The 17753-nt window shown below is 45.1% G+C and overlaps 2 protein-coding genes across 8 annotated transcripts in view; one reads left to right on the top strand and one right to left on the bottom strand.

Moving 5' to 3' along the window:
* Window positions 1-13280, top strand: part of RXRG (retinoid X receptor gamma) — a 44906-nt gene extending 31626 nt beyond the window's left edge. For both annotated transcript variants that reach the window (XM_050768635.1, XM_050768644.1), the window contains 6 exons: window positions 3272-3432; window positions 3530-3659; window positions 4669-4801; window positions 6033-6124; window positions 7439-7544; window positions 12984-13280. In XM_050768635.1, coding sequence (XP_050624592.1) covers window positions 3272-3432; window positions 3530-3659; window positions 4669-4801; window positions 6033-6124; window positions 7439-7544; window positions 12984-13131 — 770 coding nt within the window. In that variant the 3' untranslated portion in view covers window positions 13132-13280. The remainder of the gene's footprint in view (window positions 1-3271; window positions 3433-3529; window positions 3660-4668; window positions 4802-6032; window positions 6125-7438; window positions 7545-12983) is intronic.
* Window positions 1-17753, bottom strand: part of MGST3 (microsomal glutathione S-transferase 3) — a 1219025-nt gene that overhangs the window by 249227 nt on the left and 952045 nt on the right. The gene's annotated exons all lie outside the window — the stretch shown is intronic.

Genomic DNA, 17753 nt, shown 5'->3' on the forward strand with positions numbered 1-17753 from the left:
AAAGGAAGGAAAACAGGGACATGTGAACTGTAAGAGACTGGGCACTCCTTCTTGTATGGCTTGGGTACTTTAATAGAAAATTGGACCCAGTTTTTGCTTCTGCATTTTTTAAAAGACTGTGGAGAAACAGAAAGAATAGTGAAAAGCTGAGTAGTAAAAATTAGGAGAGGAAAATGAGCTGTTAGGGAACTTTCTAAAGAGATTGGCACCATTTACCCTGACAAAGAGAAGGCAAAGAGGTGAATTAGTTCCTCCTCTTGCTATATAAGGGGCCACATTCAAAAGGCTACTGGATAGCCTGTCCTTCACCGCCATCATTTCTGGTCTTGATTTATAGAATTTGGGGTTCCGTTTGGACACTTTCTTGAGGACAAGAATAATAACATCCTGGAGCAGATAACAGAGAGACCATGGAAATCACACAGATAAAGAGATGGAATTGGGGTGGGCACAGAGTTTACCTGCCTGGGACCAGGGGCCAGGACCTGTTGCCCTTTTAGGATACATAATGTTAAAGCCAGAGTGGACATTTTCTATTCTCTAATGTAACACGTCCATTTCCTGAAGGACAAATCAGAGGTTCAGAGAGCCTAGGGACCCACACAAGCTCACACAGCAAGCACATGGCAGACCCTGTATAGGACTGGGACCCTCTGATTCGCGGGCCACCTCAGGAATTCTGGAATGTCTATTTCCATGATTTCTCATCATATACATGTAGTTTTAAGACTGGAGAATGGATTACCTTTGAGGCTGTTCGTGGGCAGCATTGACATCCTTGTGAGCCCTGTGTGGTCTTTATTACTAGACCTAGCCCAGTACTTTGGTGGCAGTATTGAGAGGTTAGAGATGGGCCCAGGAGGAGCCATTGTGGGTGTATGTGCTGGTTCCACCATGGCCTACCACATGCCCTCAGATATGTTACCAGTTTCTCTGTGGCTCATAATATGTCAGAGGGTTATTGTGAGGATTAAATGAAATTTAATCTATTTAAAATGTTGAGCACAATTCCTGACACAGAGAAAGAGCTTCATAAATGTTGGCTATTGTAATGAGTGCAAAATAAACACATGTTGGATGAATGGTTAAAATCCTTTCCTAAGGCAGGAGTTTGGTTCTATTTTTGATCATCCAGGGTTCCCTGGATGTACCCTGATGTGTGTCGTAATAGTAGCTCAGAATGTCTGACATGTAGAAGCTACCCCCCAATAACAATATATGACTCCTCATTTATGACAGGAAGATTTAAAGCACAAAGAGGAAAAGTGAACAGCAAAGGGTTTGCTCAGTTAATGGCAAAACTAGAATTAGAATCGAATGCCCTGACACCAAGGATATTTTCTTTGAAGCTTGAAGGTTATTTTCCTTGAGTGTTACAAATCTGTAGAAGACATTGACTGAGGACCACGAATGAAACTTAACTTAGTTTGCTTTCCCTCATCTTTTAAAGTCAAGACAAATAGAAGCTCATAACCTACCTTTAAAAAATTAATACAAGAAGCATTCAACATTTCCCAGTAAATCCAAATATAATAAAAAATACATATTATAGTTTCTACATATTGCCAGTGAATGAAGGCTGACAGAGTGAGCAGCAAGTAAGGATGAGACAGAAAGAGGAAGAACAACAGGAGAGAGGGGAAGAGGCCAAAAAGGGAGATGGAGAGATGAGCCCAAGGGGGTAAAAAGACACAAAGGCAAAGAGGAAATAACTATTTGTATTGAGTTTTTATAATTGCTTCGTCCATCCCTATGATACTATTTCAGTTAACTACCGAAGAGTACCAACCTTAACTAAGTGCCAGCCTTAACCATCTCAGTTAATCCCTGCTTCACAGATAAGGGAATTGGGGCTTACCAGGCTCAGTCATATGGCCAATGCCACTTAGCAGGGAAGGGGTAGAGTTATATGTGAAAAAGGTTTCTTTGACTTTAAGGCACATGTTTTTTTGCCCTTCTTTTCCCTATTTTCTCCTCTCTGTTCTCTCTCCCTTCTGTTTCCTCTTTTTCTCACCGTTTTGTTGTCTCTTTCCCTTGTTCCTTTTCTTCTTTCTACCCTCTTTGCCTTTCTCGCAACCACAGAGTACCATTCTTGTCTTGAAGCTTTGTGGCGCATCTCCACTAAGCTTGGGAGTATAAGTTGTGTTTTTGCAGTCATACCCTTCTCTGACCTATCCTGAAAGACTGATATGGCTTGCATGACAAACGAGATGTTCAGCATCGCGGTTCCAGTCCATTCTGCAGCCTCTGGGGCTTGTTATCTCCTCAGAGAGTAGGAGGCACTCTTGCAAGTGGACTGTGGGGAGGAAGGGAGAGAAACAGAAATAGGAGCTGCTAGTGGAGTAGCTGTCATGGAGTTTCAAGCTAGTCACCTGCTTAAAGGATAATTTTCCTGACTCTTGGGATGTAAAAAATGTGTTCTAATATTGAATTCTGTTTATTGCTGCTGTGAATAAGATGGAAACTACAGCCGTCTAGATGATGGAAACTAACCCAACAGAGACTTTTCTCCTGATGAAGAGCATAGAATTAGAGGGGGCAGCAGTCTGCTTTCCATCCTAATGTATAGACATGGAGGATTCTGAGAGTTGCCCTGAACCTTGATGAAAACCCTAAGCTTTGGAGAGGCTGAGATAATTCCAGCCTACACCTTTGCCTATGTACCCTCCCCCACCTCCAAAATCAGCCACTGATTCTGAAATGTCATCTAGGTGACATCCCTCCACCCCTTCACTTACTAAATACCCACAGCTGGCTCCCTGAAAATCTTCCCTGACAAGTCGGATCAGGTGATGTTGTGTTCAAGCTGGTGCACTAGGGGCAGACCTAATGGGACGTGAATGCCAAGGATGATGCATAGGATCTGACAGAGGGAGTTTTTAAAGTAATGTGCTTGCTACTTAACTATTTCATGCTCACAATTTTATAGAGGCAGCAGGTAGAGCAAGAATGTGGGGATCTGCAAGGATAGCAAGGAGAGGGTGGCCCATTAAAAGAGAGGATATAATTAGAGTTTATTAAAGCTTAAAATGCATACTTCTTAGTGTGATCACCATAATGCATTGGAAAGAATATGCACTAAAGAACCCCTCATTCTGCATAGGCGTAAGCAAACAGCTTTGCTTTCCTTGTTTCATCTGTCAACATTACAATATCCCCAATTCAGGATCCCCTTTCATAGATGAGTACATTGAGGCTTAGGTGGGTAACAAACTTTCCCACTGTAGTCCTGGGCATTATGGTAACCTCTGCATGTCCTGCTGCATGTCAGCTGTGCAGGAAGAAAGACAGAGGAGCCGGGAGCGAGCCGAGAGTGAGGCAGAATGTGCCAGTAGTGGTCATGAAGACATGCCTGTGGAGAGGATTCTAGAAGCTGAACTTGCTGTTGAACCAAAGACAGAATCCTATGGTGACATGAACATGGAGAACTCGGTATGTGCTCCATTTCTTGGGTAGGACTGGAAATGGGAGAAAGGGGTGTATTTGAGTCCTGGGACCTGTCCCTCACAGTACTTTGTTCCTCTTTCAGACAAATGACCCTGTTACCAACATATGTCATGCTGCTGACAAGCAGCTTTTCACCCTCGTTGAATGGGCCAAGCGTATTCCCCACTTCTCTGACCTCACCTTGGAGGACCAGGTCATTTTGCTTCGGGCAGGTAAAGCATATTGGCTGCCTTTTTCCCTGGGACAGTTTTGAAATTGCTCCCAGGATCCTAAAAAAAAGTAACCTGATGGAGCTGCAACATGTCCAAGCTATGTACCATGTTGATGATGAAATAACCCTATGCAGGATTGTTCATTCCCAAATGAAGCATTGTTAATGAGGGAGTGGGACTCTCTTCCCATGCAAATTTTACCATGGCTTTATAATTTGCATACATTTTTAAAAGACTATTAAATCATTTTTATTGAGGATAATTTGAAGCAGTGCCTCATTATTGTAATGAAATTGGCAAATAGAGATATTCCCATTTCATAGGTGAGATAAAGAAGCCAAAGATGTCTGCTCAAGCTTATACTAGATGGGTTCCACGATCTTCCTATTTTAAGACTCAATGTACTGTATTTTCTCTTGCCTCCTATTTCTGGGACACTTGCAGGCCATTGACATATGCCATATCTCCTATTTGTCACTGAGCCAGCAGGGAAATTTCATGAAGATTGGCTGAGCATTGGGAACCAGTCCACTCATTCATCCCTGTTAGATAATGAACACTCACTGAGTGTCAGCTGAAAGCTACAGACTGTGTTGGGTGTTACTAGACAATGCCAAAGAAACAAAACTAGGTTATCAGGTCCTGGGGGCAGAAACTGCAAGGTATATTAGCTTTATCCACCACGGAAGCTAACATAGTGACCATTATCTGCTAAATGTTCAATCCACATTTGTTGACTGATTAAAAAAAATAGAATCATTGTCCTCAAGCTGTCATTCTGAGTTGCATCTGAGAGAGAGTGGGGGATGTGCAGAGCCATGTCAGGAGACCCCAGTCTTATCCTTTGTTTCTTCACTAATTAGCTGTGTCATCTTGAACTAATTCTTAACCTCCCTAGATTGTCAATTCTGCTTGTGTTATGTGGAATAATAGTACGTGCCTTGGGTGATTATAAATAAAGAAAGAATGTGGTCTGTTTTCCCTCAAGACCTCCTCTTTATCCTTGCAGGGTGGAATGAATTGCTGATTGCCTCTTTCTCCCACCGCTCAGTTTCCGTGCAGGATGGCATCCTTCTGGCCACGGGTTTACATGTCCACCGGAGCAGTGCCCATAGTGCTGGGGTCGGCTCCATCTTTGACAGGTGTCTCTCTTCTGCTTCCAGTATTTGTGTGTATTTTGTGTGTGTGTGTGTACACGTGTGTGTGTGTGTACACATGTGTGTATACATGAATTCTCATGTGGATATGAACCTCTGGGTAGTGCTGGGAGGAAGGATGGGCAGACCAGTTAGCTGCACATGACCATGCAGAGACCACTAGGCACATGAAACTATAAACCTGGGGAATGAGGGAGAGAATAAAAGAAAGGTTGAGATCACAATAAGATGGAGCCAGTCAGAGGCCAGCATAGTTGCCAGGCAGATAGGAGAATCTGTTCTCCCAATGGGTTTCCCAGGGAGAGATCAGATCTTGACATCAGCTAGTAAGTTGTGGGTGGAGAGGGTGAACTGTTTATCCTAGGGGCCAAGGATGGGAAAGGGATCAGGATCTGTCCTCAAGAAGCCAGGCAAGATGGACTGTTTATGCTGGGCTCTGGATGATCTCAGAAGGAGGCCTGCAGCAGGAGCAAATCCATCTTGGTCAGGCAGGGACACCCTGACAGAAGTTCTGTGCCTTAAATGATACTAAAGGAAAATTAAGCCATCTGACAAGGAGTTGAATAAAATGAGTAGTTGATGACTTGAGAGTGAGAGGATGGAGAACTAGTAAAGAGGAGAATTAAGTTGAAATTAATCTCTCTGTCCGATGCCAGGGCCCCGTGGCCCCTTTCCACCTCCATTGTAAATGGTCTTCTTTGGGCATGTGCACATCCACTGAGCTGTCTCTACTACCTCCCTGCCCTTTCCCACATGTTCCATGTAGAGCCCAACATGGTGTTTGGAATGACTCGTCCCTCTTTGTGGTGCCCGGACCTTTCTACCAGTTCACTGAATGCTGCCCTCTGCTGTGTTTTTCTAGACCTGCAATCCCCTTACCTTGCTTTGCCTGTTGCGTTTTTAATTTCCAAGACATCCATGATGCCTTTCTGTTTCCCTGCATTCATTGCTTCCTCTTTGGAGCCCACTTGGACTTTGCTCATGGCAGTTATATTCCTGGGCATTGTGCTGCTGCTTGTTTTCATGTCTGTTTCTTTAGTTAAACTGTAATCTCCTTGCAATGAGTGGTTGCATCTTTTACATTTCTGTACCCCTCGTAACTGGTACATCGTCTGACAACAGGGTGGGCATATACACATTTTGGATGAATTCATTTTATTGACTCTTCGCCTGTTACTCATGGTTTTCTCATTACCCTCTTGTTTCCTGTTAACAGAGTTCTAACTGAGCTGGTTTCCAAAATGAAAGACATGCAGATGGACAAGTCGGAGCTGGGGTGCCTGCGAGCCATTGTGCTCTTTAACCCAGGTAACCACCCTTGGACCCCAGGGGATGTGTGTGTTCACCCCTCTCCACTGTCAGCCTCCAGTGCTCCCATGTTGTTGGTCCTCCAGCTCAGCTGAGACAGAGACGGCAGAGCCAGGAATCCAGGAGAGCTCACAGTGTCAGCTAGAGCCATCTTGAAAAATGTTTTGAATGGGTGTGGCAGGCACATGCCTGGGGCAAGTGGGGAAGATGAAAGATGATGGTGGCCCAGGGTGGCAGTGAAGGGGGTGGTAAAAAGCGGTCAGATTATAGATATATTTCTAGGTAAAGCCACTGTGATTTGCCGATGGATTGAATGTAGAATGAGAAAGAAAGAAAGGAGTTAAATATGACTCTCTGTTTTTTTGTTTTTTGTTTTTTAAAGTTTTGTTTTCCTGAACAATGGGAAAAATGAAGTTCTCTTCACTGAGAAGGGGAAAACTCCATGAGGAGCAAGTTCTGAGAGTGGGTGGGTAGGAATCAGGATCTTGTCTTTGGACATTAAAATAGGAGATGGGTAGTAGATATCCAAGAGTGGCTTCCCAGGAAGCAACTGCTCATATGAGCCTGGACTTCATGGGAGAAGCCATGTGCATCCGAGAGCTGTCAGCCTCTGCCTGTGTAAGGCCATGACACTGGGGTGAGATCATCTGGGAAGATAGAGCAGAGAAGACGGCTGGGGACTGAGCCCTGGGGCATGCCAACATTTAGAGGTCAGGGAGAAAAGGAAGAGCCAGCAAAGGAACCTGAGAAGGAGCAGGCAGTGAGATAAGGAGAGAATCAGAAGGGTGGTGTCCTGGAGGCTCGAGGGAAAATAGTCTTTCAAGAAGGAGGCGATCAGCTCCAGCAAACGCTGCTGTGGTCAAGAAAGAGGAACCTTCAGAATTACGTAATCATTCATGCAGAGGCTTTATCTCCAGAATTAGGCAGTTAGTTCATCAATGCAGGACATGTGCCAATTCAGCTTTTGTGTCCCATCTTATCACTCAGTCCATGCTTAGCACATAGTAGGCACTCGGTAAATGTGTGCAAGTAATATTTCGAGAATAGTCTGGATAAAATAAAGCTCTTCTCCTTAGAGTCAGTGGTGGGTACATTTGCCTATTCATGGAGTTTAAAATCTTTGCCCTAAGAGTTTTTCGGGTAAATTGGACACGGAAAGAAGAGCAAGGGGGAACGAATGACTAGCTTTGTTTATTTCACACTTGTCCCTATCCAGGGTGTCTCTAGTAACTCTAGGGAGGGTGGCCAGAGGGAATAGGGACAGCCTCTGCTGGAGGGTGTGTAATCAAAGGCTAACTCAGTCATCTCTTTTAGATGCCAAGGGCCTGTCCAACCCCTCTGAGGTGGAGACTCTGCGAGAGAAGGTTTATGCCACCCTCGAGGCCTACACCAAGCAGAAGTATCCAGACCAGCCAGGCAGGTGAGCGAGTGCTGGCATAATGGCAGTAACAGCAGCAACTACTCCCATTCTTCAACTATTGAGCCCCTAAAGTGCAGCAGGCAAAGTTTAGGTGTTTTCAAATGTTATTTAGTCTTCATAACAAGCTGAAAGCCACAAAAATGTTAATTCCATGGTGATAGCGGCCTTATCTGTCTTATTCACCATTCACTCCTCTAACCTCCACAGGTAAAGCAGTGCCTGACACATAGCACACATCTTTAAATGGAGGATGAATAGCAAACAAATGAATAAATGTGGGAATTATTATCTCCGATTTCTATCAAAAAACAGAACCTCAGAAATGTTAAGTAACTTGCTGAAGACCATAATGCTAGCACGTGGTGGAGGTGAGATGTGAACCCAGTTCGTGTGATTTCACAGAGCCTGTGTTTGAGGTGTGACTGCATTGCTTTCTGGTCTGCCCCCATAGAAACCCCCATGCAGGAGGAAGTACAGGCTTTGGTAGCCAGAAGGCATGGCTGCTGGTCCCCAGGGTGCCATGTGTGTGGCATCTGGGAAGGTGCTGGGTCTGGGTCTGGGCTCCTCATTTGGAAAGGTGGATGTCGGTCTAGCAGATCTCTGAGGCCATCTAGCAGTATAGGTATTTCTGAGTTATTAAAAGATATTCTCAAAAGTTTTTTCCAAAGTACAGCTAAGCCAAAGAGTTTTCCCTCTCTGCTAATGCCAGTTAAAATGAGAAAACATGATCCTCAAATCTCGTAGAAATTGGAAATGAAACTGAAAAGACTGTCTTAAAGACATTAATTTTGTTTGAGGGATTAATTTTACATGCTCCCAATGCTCACTAATTATTTCTATTCCTCTGTGAAGTCTAATATCTACTTAGCTGTTTATCCTGGATCATAAGCCGACATCTAGCAATTGTCCAGAAGAGACTGAGCTGTGTTTTGTGTTGGAGGCTGTGGATGAATTCGAGTAGGTGGGTTTTGGCCCTTTGGTGCAATGAATAGGCAGGGCCTAGTTTATTAGTGAGATGAAGCTGAATAGACCCACCAGATGCCACCAGTTTAACACAAGCATCTATTGCTTGCTCTCAAATCCGGGTGGGCAGTCAGTTCAGAGAGCTGGTTGTCTTGCACGCCATCACTCAGGGACCAAGGCGCCTTTTTTCCTGTGTCTCCACCATGACCCAGAGCCATACTGTGTTTTGCATCCAGATGATGGAAGCTGGAAGAGGTGGAGGAGCAGAGAGGCGAGGCCATATGGGCCAGACCTGGGTCTTAGAGCGCCCTCACCTTTTCCTTCACTTTCATTGGCTGATTCTAAGTCACGTGGCCCAGCTGGCCACAAAGGAGGCTGGAGAATCTACCCTGTTGTATGCCAAGGAAGAGAAGAAAAGATTGGATTTTGGTGAATCTAGCAGTTCACTATAGATGAGATTGAGAGAGCCCTGATCAAGGGGTCAGGACGTGGCTGCCAGCATTGGCTTGGCCTCTGTCAGGTGTGAGCCCTGAGCAAGTCATCTTAACTGAAGCCCTGAGCTGGATGCTTTCTATCAAATCTTTCATTTTTTGAGCACATATTGTGTGCAGGGCATTAGAAATAATGAGTGTCATACATTTTCCTGAAATTGGCTCTATGACTTGCTGTTTTTCTTTAAAAACCAACAAAAAACTCCAACTCACTTTTTTTCCTAATTATAAAAGCAATGCATGCTTTGGTTAAAAAAAAAAACAACATTAGAAAAATATTTTTTAAAAATACGCAGTGGCTCACGCCTGTAATCCCAGCACTTTGGTAGGCCGAGGCTGATGGATCACCTGAGGTCGGTTGTTCGAGACCAGCCTGACCAACATGTAGCAATCCCGTCTCTACTAATAATACAAAAATTAGCCCGGTGTGGTGGCATGCGCCTATAATCCCAGCTACTTGGGAGGTTGAGGCAGGAGAATCACTTGAACTGGTGAGGCGGAAGTTGTGGTGAGCGGAGATCGTGCCATTGCACTCCAGCCTGGAGGACAAGAGCGAAACTCCATCAAAAAAAAAAAAAAAAGCAGATAATAAGAACTTATTGTAAATATTCTGGTATATTTCTTTCCAGTATCCTCATGTATCTATTATATCTTGTGTGTATCTTCGTGTATCTATTATGTATTATATATATCCTGTATGCATTTCTAGATATGAAATTATACAGTTTTGTGTGTTATTTTCTTCCCTTAGCCATTCTAGAAATTGTATTCAATTATTGACAACTACAAATTATCATTTTCAAGGGCTTTGTAATATTTTGCAGTGTGAACATATCCTAATGTATTTAGCCATTGCCCTGTGATTGACATTTGGGTTGTTTCTAATTCATATCACTTTGAAAATTTTGGAACTTGACTCTTCTGCCGGAAGACGGCTGGTAGGGGGCTGGGCTGCCTCCATACACTGGGGAGAGAGGCCAACATTTGTTGCCAGGACTAGGGCAGAGCCTGGAACTGCAGAGAGGTAGCAGAGGATGGGTCCATTGCATAGTCTCCTGGGTTTGTCCAGCACAGCTTGGACTGAGGGTGACTGCCCTGATCAAGTGTTCACAGTTGGCTCAGCAAGTATATCAGGGGTGTCACTGGCCAGGCATGTGGGTGTGCTGAGGGCTGGTCACCTCTGGTCGGCAGAACCTGGTTGAAGGGGATCCTGGCACAGCCAGGTAGAGGCGGATTTCTCAGTGGGAGAGTGCTGCCACGCTGTGGAGATGTCTCAGAAGTGCATGTCACAGGGGCCACGTTCTGCTTTCGCTCTGGTCAGAAAGCAGAGCTCAAAAGTCAGGTCACAGAACTCACACACACACTCTCTTGCACGCACAGCAGGCACCTTCAAAGGCGTAAATCCCCCTTGCTGCTAACCTGTGGGCAAGGAATGCTGGGACATTCGTCTATTAGATTTGATCTCAGTTCCTAAATCCAGGTCACACAACAAAGAGGGCAGTACGATGGCATACTTAGAATTTTGGATGTTGTAAAATCTTGGCCTTTTTAGAGTTAAAAAAAAATTTTAGAGTTAATCCCAGTCTAACTTTGCACTTATGGAGAAGCCGTTTCCTTTGCCTACTTCCGTAAAGCTTAATGGCAGAGGCACAGCCAGGAGTTCAGACTCCTTATTGTCTAACGACCTCTTTCCTGAATGGTGATGCCACTCAAATGCTTTCAGGGGCTTTACCACTGGAGGCTTTCGAAGTCATGTGTGGCATTGGCATAGATCTTTAATTTTTCCATGTAGGGAAGCAATTTCTACTTTTTTTGATGGTGCCACTTTATTTTCCTTGTATTGCTACATTTCTTTAAAATGTCATATGGCATGAGTATAGAGATATACACATTTTCAAGGAACATTGAAATTCTCATTTGTACTTTTTCATGAAATGATGCTGTGACACTCAGTAAAGATTCATCTGGAACCAGAAATCTCTGACTTAGGGCCATAGTGACTAATGTGATTTTGGTCCTTGAGTTTTTTATTGGAAGTTGTGAGTAGAGTGACTTCATATCTAGTAGTATTAATAACATTAAAAATGAGCTGGCATTGCATTGTGCACAGAGGGCACAATGTCACAGACAGAGTGAAAAATGTCACAGAAAGAGGTGCCCGAAAGGACATGCAGATGGGAGATGAATTCCTTCACACACTGTTCTTTCTCCCTTTTGTGAACCTCACAAGTGTCTTCAGTTATCAAAAAATGTGTGTGAGGGTGTGTATGAGTGAGTGAGGGTGTGTGTGTGTGCATGTGTGCATGTTGTAAGAACATGTTAGAGTGTGAGTGTGGAGTGTGTTTGCATGTGTGTATGTGTGAGCGCATGCATGCACATGTGTGTATATGAGTGTGCATGTGTACGTATGTGAGACCACAGGCATGAGATATGTGAGATTAAGTATGTGCACATTTGTAAGTATGTGTATTGTGTGTAATGTGCATGAATATAGTGCAAGAGCATATGAGTGTGTGGATGTGTGTACAAACACATGAAGTATGTGTGAAGGTGTATATACATGAGAGTGTGTGAAGGTGCGTGTGCATGAGTGTGTGTGAAGGTGCGTGTGCATGAGAGTGTGTGAAGGTGCGTGTGCATGAGAGTGTGTGAAGGTGTGTGTGCATGCACATGTTGTGAAGTCATGTGAAAGTGTACATGAGTGGGCATGTGTATGTGTGAGGGTGTGTGTGAATGCATGTGTGTGAGGGAATGTGAGAGTGTAAGAGTGTGAGTGTGCATGTATGTGAGTGGTGAGGATGTGTGTGCGGGCACATGGGTGTGAAGCATGTGCGAGTATGTGTGATAATGTGTGGGTCAGTGTGTATGCATGTGTGCATGTATCCTCTCCCCAAACAGACCATAGACTCCTCGGGGGCAGAGACTATGATTTTCTATCTCCTCTTTTCCTAATTTAAGGGTAAGCACAGACTAAGAAGTTGACCATAAAAATTGGTAACAATTGGCCGGGCACAGTGGCTCACGCCTGTAATCCTAGCACTTTGGGAGGCTGAGGTGCGTGGATCACCTGAGGTCAGGAATTCGAGACCAGCCTGGCCAACATGGCAAAATCCCGTCTCTACTAAAAATACAAAAATTTAGCCAGGTATTGTGGTGGGAGCCTGTATTCGCAGCTACTCGGGAGGCTGAGGCAGGAGAATTGCTTGAACCTGGGAGGCAGAGGTTGCAGTGAGCTGAGACTGGGCCGTTGCACTCCAGCCTGGGCAACAAGAGTGAAACTCAGTCTCAAAAAAAAAAAAAAATTGGTAACAATTGGTTACAAATTAGCAACAAAAATTTGGTGAATGTGGACCCCAAGGCATGTGCCGGTAGTCTCACCTACTTAGGAAGCTGAGGCGAGAGGACTGCTTGAACCTAGGTACTCAGGTCCAGCCTGAGCAACATGGTGAGACCCCATTCTTAAAAAGACTTTTTGTGGGGGCTGGAAACTGAAACAAATTGATGGCATGATGGCTAGAGTAAGGTTCTCAAACATGTTCATCTAATGGTGACAGCTGCCATGGACTGAGCACATTCAGTGCCTCACGCTCGGCTCTAGGTGCCTCAGCAGATCTGTGTAGGTACCCGAGGGACACAGAGACTGTGAGGAGCCAGTATGGCTGGCAACGTGAGTGGACACAGTCATCTAGTTCTTCCTCTGCCCCACCGTGAGTGAGGGGAGCCGAGGGCAGTCCTGGGACATGGCTACAGAATTCAAGATTCTGGAAGGGTCATGTGCTACAACTTCTGCCTTTAAGGCTGACGAGCCCTCTAGCCTGTTTCTGAAGCTCTCTAGGCTTAGAGATTCTGTGATTCCCTTGTCTCCCCTTCCAGCTCTTTTATCACAGATTGGTAGAGAAGACCAAGTGGACAGCCTCCTGCCAGCAGGTGCAGGTGTGCAGTGCATGCCCATCCCTGTTCCTGATGCTTCTTGGCTTTCCTGCAGGTTTGCCAAGCTGCTGCTGCGCCTCCCAGCTCTGCGCTCCATTGGCTTGAAATGTCTGGAGCACCTCTTCTTCTTCAAGCTCATCGGGGACACCCCCATTGACACCTTCCTCATGGAGATGTTGGAGACCCCGCTGCAGATCACCTGAGCCCTACCAGCCACAGCCTCCCCACCCAGGATGATCCCCGGGCAGGTGTGTGTGGACCCCCACCCTACACTTTCCTCCACCTCCCACCCTGACCCCCTTCCTGTCCCAAAATGTGATGCTTATAATAAAGAAAACCTTTCTACACATGAGACTTTTATAGGTGGACTTTTGTATAGATGTTAAAGGTAATACGCTTTGCTGTCTACAGGGCTGTGGGACTTACTGGAAGTTCTTGGGAAAACTAACCAAGCCTCTGTACATACAATTGGTTTAAATTATTTTTTCATTTGCCCTGGAAAGCAAACAAATGAGTAATAAAATAATATATGTGAAATTGGCACTGCCGGAGCATGGGGTGTGTTATTGTGCTACAGGGAAGTCGACTCAGACATGGAGAAGGGATATCAGAGGCTGGGGTCCTGAGACCATAAATCCCAGAGCATAATGCCTGAATCTAAGCTGGGCTTTGCTGCACAGCAAGCTTTGCCCAGGGGCACATTCTGGGGAGACTGGGAAGAGATGCTGTCTTTCAAAATTAACTTGTTTTTTTGTTTGTTTGTTTTTGTTTTTCTCCTAATAATAATGCACAGAAAGAGACTTATTCTAAATGGAGGCAATTTAGTATAAGGCCAAAGGAGAGATGTTCTTTGTCCTGGGAGCTGGTGGAAGATCTTAGGTTCTGGGAGTTGGTGGGAGGTGGTAACAAAGGAATAGGTTTGTCTGTTATATCATGAGCTACCAACAATAGTCAAAAGACTAGAGTACACCAAGTTTGTTTTCCAATCTTATCTAACCCTGTGCAGCCTGTTCTTAAAGGGGAAAGAGAAAAGCTCTCCCACCTTCTAGTCTAGGATGTCCAGATTTACATAGTTTTTAAATCCCAACCGTTGGCTGGACAATGAGCTTCTTGAAGGTACAGACTGTGTCTGACACCACACACAGCCCATATAGCTCACTGTCTTTAACTCACATTCCTGCCATCTGCAGGAATAGGGCTTAACAGATACACAAATCGATGTATGCTATGAATTACGTGGTTACCCCTTGGGTTGTAAATGTAAATGTGCAGCCTGAACAGCTGCACATGGCAGTCCTGCTTCACCTTTTCCATACCACCAGAACCTGACCCAGGGCCTGGTGTACAAAGCACAAAGTAATCTGTGTTGTTGAATTGGGTTCCACACAACTAGAAAGAATCCCCTAAAAGACAATGTGGATGACATTTGTCTCATTCCCCATCAATAGCTTGTCCCCTCAAAACCCCCATGGTTAACTCTCCAGTCCAAATACATCCCTCAGTACAACTGTGAAAAAACTAACATTGCTTTATGACTAAGAAAAATTTAGGGATCTGTCAGCGTTGGACATTAAACAATGGAACGTAAATCTTAATTCTGCTGTTCTTTCCCTTAACTTGTGTATCTGCATTTACTGTGAACTATGATGAAAATAGTTGGCAGTGGGTGTTAAAATTTAATTGTAGCCTGCTTGATCTCCTCCCTCTGCCAGCATAATTCACCAGATACATTCAACTGCCTTAAGGTAACAAGGGCCTTCCAGGAAAATTCACTGCCCCCCCACCACCGGGGGTCACTTGAGTCCTATTCCTTTTCTTTTGTTTGTTTGTTTGTTTGTTTGAGACGGACTTTTGCTCTGTCACCCAGGCTGGATTGCAGGGTGCAATCCTGGCTCACTGTAACCTCTACCTCCCAGGTCTGAGCCATTCTCCTGCTGCAGCCTCCCAAGTAGCTGGGACTACAGGTGTGTGCCACCCTGCCCGGCTAAGTGTTTTGTTTCTAGTAGAGACAGGATTTCGCCATGTCTGGCCAGGCTGGTCTCAAACTCCTGACCTCAAGTCCTCCACCCGCGTTGGCCTCCCAAAGTGCTGAGATTACAGGCATGAGCCACCGCTTCCAGCCCCATTCCAATCTTTGATCCCTTTTCCAGCCAACCCTAACTTTTGCCTGCAGCAAAACACAGACTGGTCAGGGCCCAGCAGGGTGCTGCACATCCATCAGGTGCGGTGTCTCCCGAACTGCTGCTGGGGAGCATCACTGAGCCCGAACAGAAGCTCTGCAGGAGCTGGGCTGTCTTTGTTGCACGGGCTGGTCCTATCAGATTCAGGGTCTCAAAGGCCACCTCCTTCCTGAGCTGGTCCTCCTTATACCCTAGCAAGAGCAACTGAGTGGATGTTCAGCCCCACCCGGATTGAGGTTCACCTTCCTGAAGGCCTGGCTCCACAGAAGCCATGATAAGTTTCCAGGGCCCCACATCTCCGAAGAGCAAGAGCTTTCCTCATTCCACATGCCTCACCTACAAGTGGAATCAGCTGTGTGAGGGGACAGCACGGTCAAGGCTGACGAATGTTTTTGGTGTCCCACACCCTGTACTATGTAGTCTGACTTAAAACAGAGGGATGAAGCCTTGTTTTTCACAAGTTCTCATAGAGCCTGAGCTCACAGCTCCGGGATGAAAAGCCTGTCACTCTGGGCTTAGGCAGCCAGAGCCTGACTCCTGGCTCTGCCAGCAGTAGTCTTGGATTTAGGGAAAGTTACTTACCTTCTCTGCCTCTTATTTCCTTCTCTATTTGTAAAGGTCAGATGATAATACCCACCTTATAAGGATAAAAAGATGAAAGATGCATAAAGCCTAGTGTAAGAGCACATACGTAAGACATACTTGGATTCTGAGTCCTGACTTTGTCATTCATGATGGACTTAAGCCTCGCTGAGCCTCAATCATCGAATCTGTAAAATGGGATTCTTGTGAGGATGCCATAAGCTAATGCTCTTAGTGCTGTGACTGGCATGGAAGATGGGCAAAAATGTTAATTTATTTTCTGCTGAAGAGTGAGATTGCAATTAAAACATAATCTTGGAGTTTCAAGGAAATTGCCAGAACATTCTATCCCACAGCCTGGCTTGGATCATCCAATATACTATAAGAGGGATCAAAGATTTCTAGTTTCTAGTTTTGGTTTAACACTTTTATTCTAGGTCACATCTTCAGCAGGCAAATGGAAATGAACCACCCCATTTTCCTAATAAACAATGCTGATAACAGGAAAGCTGGTGTGAGCTGCAGGCACCAAGCGAGTGCAGGACGCTGGTGACTGTGGAGCCTGCCTATGAGTCAGATTGGAGGAAATACATGCAGGAAGGGGCCATGGTTACAAACACAGGCTCAGAGTCGGCCCAGCCGGCCTCAATTAAAATCCCATCTGATCACTGAGTAACCCTGGGAAAGTGATTTAATCTTTTAGACCTTAGTTTTCTACTTTGTAAACTGTGAAAAATAATGGTACATATCCACAGGGGCCTGTTGAGAGAAGCAGATGAGATAATCTATGAACCATACACAGGGCTATGTTCAGCACGTGGTGAGCTCTCAATTAATTTTAGTAAGCCATTATTATTATTCATCCAAATATCTTCTACGGGATTCTTGCTCTGGAAAGAAAGTCCAGACTTCATGGAGAAGCCCCACCCTACACCTAACTCCTTCCCACACCCTGCCTAACCTGAGAGCTCTCCACACCTTAGCCCCCATCCCCCATGCTGACAACTCACCCGTGCAGTGTGGGCCCGCCCTTCCTCACATGGTTGGTGTGAAAGTCAAGTGAGATAATTTAATGACAGCACTTTGTACACTATTAAAGACTGTGAAAAAGATGTCATTTGCACAGTATTTCTTGGCCTTGGCCATTTCTTTTCCTATCGTTTAGTGAAATCAACCAAATATTTGTTTATAATTTTATGCTGCTTTCTTGTTCAAAAACTTTCAATGACTTCCTTTAGTCTATTAAGCAGTCTCAGGCCAGGCACGATGGCTTATGCCTGTAATCCCAGCACTTTGGGAGGCAGAGGTGGGTGGATCACCTGAGGTCAGGAGTTTGAGACCAACCTGGCCAACATGGTGAAACCCCATCTCTACCATGGTGGCAGGTGCCTGTAATCCCAGCTACTTGGGAGGCTGAGGCAGGAGAATCAGTTGAACCTGGGAGGCAGAGGTTACAGTGAGCCGAGATCACGCCATTGCACTATGGCCTGGGTGACAAGAGTAAAACTTGGTCTCAAAAAAAAAAAAAAAAGAAAAGCAGTGTCACCAGGAAACAAGCGTGTCCCTCCCCACCCCTAGGGACATTTGGCAATATCTGAAGACACTTTTGATGGTCATGACAAGGGGAGTTCCGCTGGATGGAGGCTGGGGATGCTGCTAAACATCTATAATGCACAGGATGGCCCCACAGCAAAGAATTATCTGGCCCAAAATGTCAAAAGTACTGCGATTGTGAAACTCTGCTATAAAGTGTCACTAATGGAATAAAATACCAAACAGTACTTTCCTGTTGTTTTGGTATTTTGGCTAAAGCCCCAAGGTGAGGCCATGAGGTCCCCTCATGTCTTAAGGACTTATGAAGGTAGATGAGCTGGTTCTGTGACTTATTCCCCTTCTTGAGCTGATATTCATAGAAGATTGGAATTTAAGGATAGAAGTCTTTAGAATAAGGAATGTTTGGGGAGTAGAGTCATGGCTTTACCCTATCCCTTCAGGGTATACAGCGAGAGGGAGGGATCCCCATTCCGGTGGCAAATGAAGGGGGCAGAAAAGAGCAACTCATT

This window comes from Macaca thibetana, chromosome 1, assembly GCF_024542745.1.
Source record: "Macaca thibetana thibetana isolate TM-01 chromosome 1, ASM2454274v1, whole genome shotgun sequence".
NCBI lineage: Eukaryota > Metazoa > Chordata > Mammalia > Primates > Cercopithecidae > Macaca > Macaca thibetana.